This window comes from Erpetoichthys calabaricus, chromosome 14 (genome assembly GCF_900747795.2).
Source record: "Erpetoichthys calabaricus chromosome 14, fErpCal1.3, whole genome shotgun sequence".
Classification (NCBI taxonomy): domain Eukaryota; kingdom Metazoa; phylum Chordata; class Cladistia; order Polypteriformes; family Polypteridae; genus Erpetoichthys; species Erpetoichthys calabaricus.
Window position 1 is genome coordinate 76504519 of NC_041407.2, and position 12811 is coordinate 76517329.

The window sequence follows — 12811 nt, forward strand, 5'->3', positions numbered from 1 at the left end:
CCTTTTTATTTTTTTCAGATGTCTTAGTGTTTAAATACTTAATACAAATATAGAAATCATCTTAAGTTACCTATAGAATTTTGTCAGCTAGCTTGTTTTAACTCCAATTGATTTCCAGACCCTACGTTGGTGCTTAAACCTTGATATCCGAGAGGTGACTGTTTATGCATTCAGCATTGAAAATTTTAAACGTGCCAAGGAAGAAGTTGATGGCCTTATGGAGCTTGCACGACAGAAATTTACCAGACTACTGGAGGAACAGTAAGTTTTACTTTAGGAGCTTTACACTTAATTATTGTAAATATGGTAATAACAACTTTTAGCCCATAAACTTCTATTTAAAAATTATAGCTGTAATGTTAATTGTGAACAGAAGCTTTTCATTGCTTCTGCAGATCAGTTTATTTAATTATCTGATGTTATACTCTAGAGCAGCTTAAAATCATATGGTAAATAATAAGACTACATATTTGTACAATTTGAGAACTGTCATGTTAACTGACATTTTCAGGCTTACATTGGCAAAAAGTTAACTTTTAGTAAGCATAACAACTGCTGTAGTATATTAGTCACCAGTTTTAGATTGTCTTAAACAATTTTCTGCAGTTTTGTAGGTGTCATAATCTTTTCCCAGAGATCAATTGCTTTGCTACAGAAATATCTGTAGAAAAAAATGGACTTCTGTCATAGACTCATGTCATCAAAACATGGTGTTAAGCATCGGATAACATAAAAATTTTGTTCAGTAACAAAGTCATAGATAATAAGACTCTTGCAAGTACCATCATGCAACTAAAATGACTTTGGTTATCCCAAAAGTGATGGGTATCATTGGCAGCTTTGTATTTTTTGTTGTTATTTTCTTTATTCATCTTGTCTGTCTTTCCTCATCCCATATCATTTATAGTATTACTAGAGGCTGTTTTGAATCCTGAAGACAACCCTAAAGTATCATCAATGAATAACTCTTGCAATTCCTGTGTATAATTCCTTACATAAACTTTGGTTGCTGTGTCAGTTCTTCTAAAACTGTGGTGAGGATGAAAGAGCCAGTGGTAATGCTATTTCCAGATAATAAAGCAACATGTTTAGCAACCATACTTGTTTCATAAGGACAAGTTTATCGTGACTTTCCTTGACCTAGAAAACGACTTGATTCGTTATCTTGGCTTTCTCAGTTGAATAGTTAGAAATACAGTATATAATTGCTTAACATTGTTTGACCTCCTTCAACTACATCTTTATATACAGACATGCAAGCACTTATTTATATCATGCATAATGCTGTGATTGCAATTATAGCTATCTGACTCCTCTCCATGGTCTATCCATATTTCGGATATTTTCCATATATATATATATATATATATATATATATATATATATATATATAGTGGAACCTCGGTTCATGACCATAATTCGTTCCAAAACTCTGGTCGTAACCCGATTTGGTCGTGAACTGAAGTAATTTCCCCATAGGATTGTATGTAAATACAATTATTTATTAATTTTTATTGTAATCATTCCATACAAATAGATCAATTTATAACCAAACAAAATTGAAGACAAATCAAACCCCACCCCTGAGAAGGAGAGCTAAGCCAAAGGAGAATTGCTTAGGGCTTTTTAATAAGGCAACAATAAATAAAAGAAAGGGAGAAATAAATATATAGGTAAATAAGAGATGGAGAAGGGAATTAAATGCGGTAATAGTTATTTCTCTTATTCTAAAATAATATTGATTAGATCCTGCCAGGTTTTGAAAATAATTTGTACAGATCCTCTAACTGAGAATTAGATTTTTTTCCAATTTCAAATAATATAAAACATCGGTTTCCCACTGACTTATCAGAGGAGAGTTAGGATTCTTCCAATTTAACAGAATAAGTCTGCGTGCCAAAAGTGTAGTGAATGCATTCACCGTTTGCTTGTCCTTCTCCACTTCCAAGTTCGTCTGGAAGAACACCAAACACAGCTGTTAATGGGTTAGGAGGAATTGTGATACCAAGGCTGTCTGAAAGGCACTTAAAAATTTTGGTCCAAAATGATGTTAGTTTGGTGCAGGCCCAGAACACGTGATCCAGTGAGGCAAGAGCTTGGTTGCAGCGTTCACAGGTTGGATCTTGCCCTTGGACAGTTTTAAGTGAGACAGATGGGCTCGATATATAATTTTTAGTTGAATAATTCTATGCTTTGCGCATATGGAGCTCGAGTGAATTCTCTGCTTTGGTACCTTCCACTCCTTTTCTGATATGTTGATTAAGAGATCTTCTTCCCAATGTCCTCTTGGATCTTTGAAAGGTAGGGCCTCTAATAGGATTTTATATAATGCGGAAATGGTGTTTAATTCCTCGAAATTGAGCAGTATTTTTTCCAGCATTGTGGAGGGTGCGAGGTGGGGGAAATCGGGCAATTTTTGTTTAACAAAATTTCTAATTTGAAGGTAGTGAAAGAAATGTGTAGCTGGGAGGTTGAATTTTGAACGTAATTGTTCAAAAGATGCAAATATGTTGTCTATATAAAGCTCTCTGAGCATTTTAATCCCAAAACGTTTCCAGGTATTAAAAACTGGATATGTTTGCGAGGGTTGAAAGAGGTGGTTCTCTTGCAGAGGTGCCACAGATAAAAGATTTTCCATCTTAAAATGCTTTCTAAGTTGGTTCCATATTCTGAGTGAGTAAAGCACAATTGGGTTATTAGTATATTTGTGATAACTTGCATTTATTGGAGAGCAGAGCAGGGAGTATAAAGAAGTACTACAGGATTTTACTTCTATTGCGGACCAAGCCTGTGTATGTTCATTTATTTGTGTCCAGGTTTTTATGGCTTGTATTTTTGCTGCCCAGTAGTAAAACTGATAATTAGGTAAAGCCATGCCAACTTCTGCCTGAGGTCTTTGTAGGGTAGCTCTTCGGATACGTGGGTGTTTTGAGTTCCAAATGAATAAGGTTATTGTTGAATCTAACTGTTTAAAAAACAATTTATTGATATATATTGGAATGTTTTGAAATAAAAAAAAGAAGTTTTGGAAGGATATTCATCTTAACAATGTTAATTCTTCCGGCTAGAGTGAGATGAAGGGTTGACCATCTATGCAAGTCTTGCTTCATTTTTTCCATATAGACGGCAAAATTTTGTTGATAAAGAGCTTTATGTTTACTTGTGATATTTACCCCCAGGTATTTAAACTGATCTGCTATGGTAAAAGGTAGGGTGTCCAATCTAATATTATATGCTTGTGAATTCACTGGAAAGAGTATACTTTTATTCAGATTAATTTTAAGACCAGATATCTTTTGAAATTCTGTTAGTGCTGTTAAAACTGCAGGGACAGTGTTTTCTGGGTCTGATATATATAAAACCATATCATCTGCATATAGAGAAATTTTCTGTTCCAGTCCTTCTCTGACAATCCCCTTTATCTGATAAGAATTTCAGCAGTGAACCGCCAGTGGTTCAGTGGCGATTGCAAACAGTAGTGGTGACAAGGGACATCCTTGTCTGGTACCACGTTCTAGCTTAAAGTAGTCTGAGCAAATGTTATTAATACAAACTGAGGCTTCTGGATTGGTATACAGTAGTTTGATCCATGCACAAATATTCGGGCCAAACCCAAATTTCTCCAATGCAGTGAAAAGGTAGTTCCATTCATTCATATCAAATGCTTTTTCTGCGTCTAATGATAGTAATATCTCTGGGGTGTTTGATTTTGCTGATGAATATATAACATTAAACAAGCGTCGGAGATTGAAAGATAGATGTCAGCCTTTAATAAATCCAGTTTGATCCTGTGATATTACCGAGGGCAGCACTTTCTCCATCCTTCTAGCTAGAATTTTTGAGAGTATCTTAACATCATTATTCAGGAGTGAAATTGGTCTGTATGATGCACATTGTAACAAGTCCTTATTTTGTTTAGGAAAGACGGTGATTAATACTTGACGAAATGTTTGAGGTAGTATTTGGTTGTCTCTAGCTTCTGTAAATGTTGCCAATAAGAGGGGAGTTAGCTGAGTGGAGAATTTCTTATAAAATTCTATGGAGTAACCATCAGGGCCTGCTGATTTCCCGCTTTGAAGTGACTTTATAGCATCTAGTAATTCTGTTAGCGTTAGAGGTTTATCCAGTTCCTCAGCACTTAAAGCATCTATTTGTGGTGTCTGTAATGTATCCAGAAATGCATTAGATTGTGTGTTGTCTTCTTTGAGCTCAGTAGATCAGGATTTATAATAATCTCTAAATGTGTGCATTATATTTTTATGGTCAATAATTTCTTCTCCATTCGTGTTGGTGATTACTGGTATTGCATTGCGAACTTCTTGTTTGTGAATTTGTTGAGCTAAAAGCTTATTAGCTTTTTCTCCGTGTTCATAGTAATGATGTCTAGACTTATAAATAAGTTGTTCAGTTTCTTAAGTTGTTAAGATGTTAAGTTCTGTATGCAGGGCCTGCCTTTTCCTGTGGAGAGCTTCACTTGGACGCCTGGCTTGTTCTTCATCTATTCTAGTAATTTCGCTTCTTAGCTCTGACACTTTCTTGGTTTCTAATTTATTTCTGTGGGAAAGAAATGAAATAATCTGTCCTCTTAAGAAGGCCTTTAGAGTTTCCCAGAGTGTTCTTGCAGAAACCTCTGTGGGCGTGTTTGTCTCTAGGAAGAAGCTGATTTGTTTGGATATAAATTCTGTGCAGTTCTCGTCTGCCAATAGAAGAGGGTTAAGGCGCCATCTGCGAGGTAAGTGTGAGGGGCTTAATGATTTTAGCTCCAAGACTAGAGGGGCATGGTCGGAGATAACAATTGTGTCGTATTTGCATGATTTAATTGAAGGCAGGAAATTATTATCTATAAAAAAATAATCAATTCTTGAGTAGCTATAATGCACTGGTGAGTAGAACAAATATGTTCTTGAGTTTGGGTTAAGAAACCTCCAGGGGTCTGATAAGTTGTGATCATTTAAAAACTGTGTAATTGTCTTTGCAGTATTAGATGTCGTCCCTCCTGTCACAGGAGTCCTATCTAAAAGTGGATTTAAAACACAATTAAAGTCCCCAGCCCTTATAATTTTATGAGTGTTCACATTGGGAATGGATGCAAATAGATTTTACATGAATTCCTTATCATCGACATTGGGTGCATAAACATTTATCAAAATCATTTTACTGTTATATAAGTTGCCCATGACCATCACATATCTCCCTTCAAGGTCCGATACTACATCTGATGCTACAAATGGAACTGTTCTGTGCATGAGAATTCCCACCCCTCTAGTTTTCTTTATAAAGCTAGAATGGAACATTTGGCCAGTCCAGTCTTTTTGTAGTCTGAACTGATCCTTGCTTAGTAAGTGGGTCTCCTGTAAAAATACTAGTTTAGCGTTTAAGCCTGTTAGATGAGAGCATACTTTCTTTCTCTTTAATTCGTGATTCAGGCCTTTAACATTCCAGCTCACAAAGTTAACTGTCCCATCATGGAGACCTTGATTCTGAGTTTTTAATGTAATTTTATAGTCTTAACTGGTAATGAGGCAGTTTTAATCTTAGTTTCAAGATTCCCCATGAGTTATTGCATTTTAGCCTATTGTTGCATTGATACTTATAGTTATAGGGATTAGAAGAATAGATTAGATATAGCCTGCTCTCCTTCTCTCCCCCCTTTATCCCCCCCCCATTTTGCCTCCCCACATGAGGCTTGATCCCACTTCGCGATGTCCCAGTCCTCTGACATACGAAGAGACAGAGCACGTCCAAAACAAAACAAACCCCACCCCGCAGCGGCATTAGAGAATTAAAACAAAGAGATATGTATTGCAGCTGAATTCTAAATACTATCTGCCGAAAATATAATCATTAACAGTCTTTAAGCTTAAAATAATCTTCAGCAATTTTAAGATATTAAGATAAAAAAAAGAATGAACCCTGGGAATGATTTTAAAAAGTAGTCTAGGATAAACATGGTAATTCCTAGTGTAATAGTATAATGTAATAGTATAAATGCAATAATAATGTAATAGTAGAAATAGCAATAAACCCAGAGTATGATGTTAAACAGTCTACTTTAAGGTAATTAAAAAAAAAAAAAAAAAATCCTACTTTAATTACTTCCACACTCACGTCTATAACTCTAATTAAGACATAAACATATAATGTCCAGATAAAGAAAAGGATGTATAATTATAATACCAGTCTCTTTAAAAGTGGATCCAAGAGCAGATGATAGGTCCTTCCCATGCCTTGATAGAATAAGGCTCCTTATTAACTTTCAAAAGAGTGTCGGAAAAAGCTTCTTTAATTCCTTTTCAGCTTCTTCCTTGCTTGAAAAAATATAATATTGATCTTGAACTTCCACTTTCAGTTTGGCGGGATACAAGAGGCTGTATTTGATATCGGCTTTCTGTAGCAACTTTTTAATGTCAAAGTAGGCTGCACATTTTATAGCTGTTAATGGTGAGAAGTCGGGGAAAATATGAATAAGATCATTTTCAAATATAATGTCTTGCTTGTGTCTGAGAAGTGCCATCACATCAAGCTTACATCGTAGTCGCTCGAAGCAGACAATAAAAGACCTAGGTTTAAAGGTACTTGACCTGTGTGTGCGATAAGCAGCTGCTATCTCAATGTCGAGTTTAAAATCATCTCCAATTATTTTAGACAGTAATTCTACTGCAAATTTTACTGGGCTTGAGCTAAATACAATTAATCCGTTCCAGACCATACGAACTGTATGTAAATATATATTTTTTTTAAGTTTTTAAGCACAAATATAGTTAATTAAACCATAGAATGCACAGCGTAATAGTAAACTAAATGTAAAAACATTGAATAACACTGAGAAAACCTTGAACAACAGTGAAAACTAACACTGCAATAGTTCGCGCTATAGCGCTACCAACCGCTGGCTAAAAACACTTTTTTTTAATGAGTTTTAAGCACAGGAAAAAAAATGAACATTTGAAAAAATCCGTAATTTAATAAACCACCAAGAAAAGTAACATTGCAACAATGCACGCTACGAATTGATCGCTGTAAACAGAAGTGAAAACAAAGTCAAGCCCAGTGCATTCTTTAACTGCCTTCTCTACCTTATGCATCCAGCTCTCTCTCTCTCGCGCTGCCTGTGTGTGTGTGTCTTTCTCTCTCTCGCGCTGCCTGTGTGTGTGTGTCTCTCTCTTTCTCTCTCGCGCTGCCTGTGTGTGTGTGTGTGTCTCTCTCTCACGCACGCCTGCGTGTGTGTGTGTGTGTGTGTGTGTGTGTGTGTCTCGCTCTCTCTCTCTTGCTCACTGCACAGGAAATGCACAGGGAGAGACTGAACACGTACAAGCCGAAAGGGAAACTGGCTTGTTCGTATACTGTTGTTCAAGTGTGTGGTCATGAACAGATGCAAATGTTTGGTGAACTTTTTGGTTGTAAACCGATTTGTACGTGTTCCGAGACGTTCGTGAACCGAGGTTCCACTGTATGTATGTAATATATAGGGTAGGATTCAAAAGTAATGAGCCTCATTTTGTTCTGACGCGAACGTACCTCGCCGCGCGCCCCACTTGCCAGCGACGGCGACAGTGGGTGTTGGCTTCACAACGCAACGGAGCTCCTACCGCTCCGAGCTTTCGGAGCGGTAGGATCTGCCTTGACGGGAACCCCTGTGCGGTAGTGCGTTACACGGTGGAATGGAAAGTTCGTTAGAGCAACGGTATGCGTTGAAGACGAAGACCATGCTCATTGCCTTCTTCGGAGTGAAGGGGATCATCCACTACGAGTTTGTCCCGCAAGGACAGACCGTGAATGCTGCTTACTACTTGGAAGTCCTGAAAAGGCTAAAAAGAAGCATCGCGCGCAAGCGAAGGGACATCAAGGACAGCTGGAAGCTTCACCACGATAATGCGCCCAGCCACACCGCCTTCATCGTGAGCACCTACCTGGCCCAGGTGAACGTTCCGGTGGTCCCCCAGCCTCCCTACAGTCCGGACGTGTTGCCTTCTGACTTCTTCTTGTTTCCGTGCTTAAAATCAGCGCTGAAAGGAAAACGCTTCGACTCGATCGAGGACATCCAAGCAAATGTCAAGGCAGCCCTTGCAGCCATCCCGGAACAGGCCTACGTGGACGCCTTTGAGTCATGGAAAAGCCGCCTACAAAAGTGTATTGATGCAGGAGGTGCCTATTTTGAAGACTATTAATTAGTTGTACCGATTTGCTCAATAAATTTGTCTTTTTGAACAAAGGCTCATTACTTTTGAATCCTACCCTGTATATGTATATGTATATATATATATATATATATATATATATATATATATTAACGGCATTCGAAGTCTGTGTCACAATCTGATTGTATGGGTGGTTACCTACCAGGTAACGCTTGTGGTTGGCCAGCAATCTGCTAACATCCGCCACGGTGCCCTCAGTTTGTGAAGAGCAGATCATAGAATGGTTGAAATAGTTTACTGTCAAATAAATGCAAAGAGTACGCGACACGTGTTTCGCCCTCATTCTGGGCTCATCAGGCGTACACACTCCACTGCACTCCCTCTCAGGAATCGAACCTCGGACGTCAGCACCAGAGGCGATGCCCCTAACGTTGCGCCACGGCGTGTGGTTCGTTTATTTGACAGCATGTAGATCGGGGTAATTACATTCACGGCATTCGAAGTCTGTGTCACAATCTGATTGTATGGGTGGTTACCTACCAGGTAACGCTTGTGGTTGGCCAGCAATCTGCTAACATCCACCACGGTGCCCTCAGTTTGTGAAGAGCAGATCATAGAATGGTTGAAATAGTTTACTGTCAAATAAATGCAAAGAGTACGCGACACGTGTTTCGCCCTCATTCTGGGCTCATCAGGCGTACACACTCCACTGCACAGTGTTAGGGGCATCGCCTCTGGCGCTGACGTCCGAGGTTCGATTCCCGAGAGGGAGTGCAGTGGAGTGTGTACGCCTGATGAGCCCAGAATGAGGGCGAAACACGTGTCGCGTACTCTTTGCATTTATTTGACAGTAAACTATTTCAACCATATATATATCTATATATATATATATATATATATATATATAATTTTTTTTTTTTAAACTATTCAGGTGATATGCTTGCAGGGATTAAGTTAGAGCATTGAAAGATTATGCCAGTTGTATTTGATACTGGCCTTGACAAACTTATTTTAGCATAAGGTTTCTGAAAATGTATGTAGTTACTGATACCCTTCATTTCCAGTTTTTTCAAACACATCTCACACAGTGGTTTGCTACTTATGTTAGTGTAAGCCACTTCCAAAAAATGTTATATTACAGTAAATCTGCATTTACATCATTGTAGGTAATCAGTTAAACACAGTGAGGTAAATAACCAAGAAATTTGTCAATTTTTCAGTTAATTTTGTACATATTGCTGTTATCTGACCCAGAACACTTTATTAAACTTACGAGTATAAAAAACAAATTTACAAATTGCATAATGTACAAACAAAACATACACATTATTTTAACCACATAGTAAAGCAAAGCAATTTCAATCAGATTAATGTAAAAGGGTCAGAACAATATATATGAGAGCAGATAAAAGGAAACCAAAACACTAGCCAGCTGCATCCTGGAAAACCTATGGCTGTGCCTGCGGTCAGTTATAACATTAAGTTATAACAAATGTTAGACATAGTTGTAGTTTTGAAGATCTAGGCCATCTAGCCCACAACCCATCCTGAGCATTCTGTAGTATTATGTAAGTGTGTGCTGGACAGTCTAATAAAAATTAAAAAATCATCCTTTCGATTACAGTGCTCCCAGTATCTCTTGTGCCTTGGCAGGAGTTAAGAGTCATGGCATCAAGTGCCCCAGCAAGATGCAGAGAAGAGAAAATGAATAAAGAAATTTTGGTAATACAGTGATACCTTGACTTACCAGTGTCCCAACTAACGAGTTTTTTGAGATACAAGCAGTCTCTTGGCCGATTTTTTGCTTTGAGTTGAGAGCTAAAATTTGGGTTACGAGCCAGCTTCAGACACCCCAGCCCACCGCTAGCACATGCAGCTCGCCACAGTGAACGCCCCAACATCCCGTGACTCACTCGTTCACTTTAAGCAGTTAGCTCACAGTGGAAACTTCAGTGTTGTGCTCGCAGTTATTTTGCAAAGCTTTGTTTTTCCAACTATGGGTCCGAAGAAAGTGAGTGCGAAGGACAGTCCAGAGAAGAAGAAGCGGATGATGTCCATTGAATTAAAGAAAGAAATTATTGAAAAACATGAGCAAGGTGTGCGTGTAGTCGATTTGGCGAAGCAGTACGAGTGTAGCACTTCTACAGTCTGCACCATACTGAAGCAGAAGGACTCGATAAAGGCTATAACGCCAGCCAAGGGCGTTAAAATCATTTCTAAGCTGTGGACATCTATCCATGAAAATATGGAGAAGCTGCTGATTGTGTGGTTGATGGAGAAGCAGCTCGCAGGAGATACCGTGACAGAGGCTATAATCTGTGAGAAGGCACGAGCGATTTACACTGATTTACAGCAGCAGACCCCAGGCACTTCAACAGATGAGGCATCGGGCGAACTGTTTAAAGACAGTCAGGGCTGGTTCAAGAATTTTAAAAAGAGGACCGGCATTCACTCCGTTGTCAGGCATGGTGAGGCAGTGAGCGCGGATATAAAGGCAGTTGAGGATTACCTCAAAACTTTTGCAGGAGTTAAAGCGGCCGAAGGATACATCCCCCTGCAAGTCTTCAATTGTGATGAGACAGGACTCTTCTGGAAGAAGATGCCAAGGAGGACTTATATAACAGCAGAGGAGAAGAGGATACCTGGCCACAAACCCATGAAGGACAGGCTAACCCTTGCACTGTGCTCCATTGCGAGCGACGACTGCAAGATTAAGCCACTGCTCATTTATCATTCAGAAAACCCCAGAGCCTTTAAGTCACAAAAGATTATGAAAGAAAGACTGCAGGTTATGTGGAGGGCAAACCTAAGGGTGTGGGTCACCAGGCAGTTCTTTGTGGAGTGGGTGAATTTGGTGTTTGTCTCAACGTTAAAAAATATCTCCAGGAAAATAACCTACCTCTGCAAGCCCTTCTCGTCCTGGACAATACACCTGCTCACCCACCTAACCTTGAAGATGACATCTTCGAAGAGTTCAGGTTTATAAAGGTTCTCTACCTTCCACCCAACACCACCCCTATCCTGCAGCCCATGGACCAGCAGGTGATTTCTAATTTTAAAAAGCTCTTCACCAAGCATCTGTTCCGCCGCTGCTTTGAGGTGACGGAGAGCACAAACCTCACCCTTTGAGAGTTCTGGAAAGACCACTATAACATTGTGATGTGCCTCAGAATTATCGATTTGGCCTGGCAGGGTGTTACAAAGAGGACATTGACCTCTGCGTGGAAGAAGCTGTGGCCTGAGGTTGTGTCTGAAACGGAATTTGAAAGACCTGAATCCGAAGCGGCAGTGGTGGAGGAGATTGTATCCCTCAGCAAGACCATGGGCATGGACATGGATGAAGATGACATCAATGAGCTCATCGAGGAGCACTCTGAAGAACTGACAATGGAGGAGCTAAAGAAGCTACAGACGCAGCAGCACACGGAGGTTTTGCAAGAAATAAGTGACGCGGAGGAAGTTATCTCTACAAGTGAGATAAAGGAAATGTTGGGAATGTGGGAGAAACTTTCAGACTTTATTCAAAAGAAACACCCAGAAAAAGTTTCAACTGGGCGCGCAACTGCGCTATTTAATGACTCTTGCATGACTCATTTTAGAAACATTCTGAAAGGGAGGACGAAACAGATCTCATTGGACAAGTATTTTTCGAAAACCCCTGCAGATGAAAGTGAGGAAGGTGCGGCGAAAAGGGCAAAAATCAGTGAATAACATTCAGTTCAGCCTTTCTCCACCACCTCCGTCAACATCTTCAACTCGTCTGATCTCCAAGGTAAATGCTGTACATTATACATTGTACTGTACTTAATAAAACCAGTTTATTGCAGTACATTCTATTGTATTGTGTTTTTATACAATATTCGTTATTTATAAGTATATTTTTCTTATTTAAAAACATGTAACAAAAAAATTGTAGTGTTTATTGGGGATCTGGAACGGATTAATGACTTTCAATTCATTCAATGGGGAAAATTGTTTTGAGATAAGAGTATTTTGACTTATAAGCTCGGTCACGGAACGAATTAAACTCGTATCTCAAGGTATCACTGTACTTCATAATTATAGCAGTACTTAGAGTTTTGTATAACTGACTAAACACTAGAATCCCTGAAGCCTACGAAAATATTTGTAATGCCGGGCCACCTTAAATTCCCTTGTACCTCGTCATCAGTGTCTTTGTTTTACAACTATGTCAATCAGCACAGGCAGAAGGCAGCCTACTATCCCATCCTCCACTGAGGCAGCTGAAGTCAAGTCAGATGCAAAATTCTCAGAACTGAAGTCTGAAGGTGTCTGGAATTGTATAGGGTAAATAATATATTGTTTTTTGAAATACATCCATTTCATGTGTGTTCCATGACTACAACCATCTGTGTAAATGTAGAATGACAGGGAATGTGAGGCAAGAAATGTTGAACACATAACTAAAACAAACTTTTTTTTATAATATAGTAATAATTACAAATTCTGACGTGAAGTGTATAATGTGTGAAGACTGAAGTCCAAATATCAAATAAACACTTTCACAAAAGTTGTAACAAAACAAGTGTGCTTTTATTCAGGAATATAACCGGAGAAAAATAAATTATTCAACTTACATGTTGCTGTCAACGTGTTAAAAACCGAAGCCCAAACATCAATCAACACAACCTAAACATATCAGCTTATCTGGT

At 38.8% G+C, this 12811-nt stretch overlaps 1 protein-coding gene across 3 annotated transcripts in view; it reads left to right on the plus strand.

Annotated features, from left to right (window-relative positions):
* The window catches only part of dhdds (dehydrodolichyl diphosphate synthase), a 67553-nt gene that overhangs the window by 23346 nt on the left and 31396 nt on the right, over positions 1-12811 (plus strand). For all 3 annotated transcript variants that reach the window (XM_028819058.2, XM_028819057.2, XM_051919099.1), the window contains one exon: positions 119-261. In XM_028819058.2, the coding sequence (XP_028674891.1) occupies positions 119-261 (143 nt within the window). The remainder of the gene's footprint in view (positions 1-118; positions 262-12811) is intronic.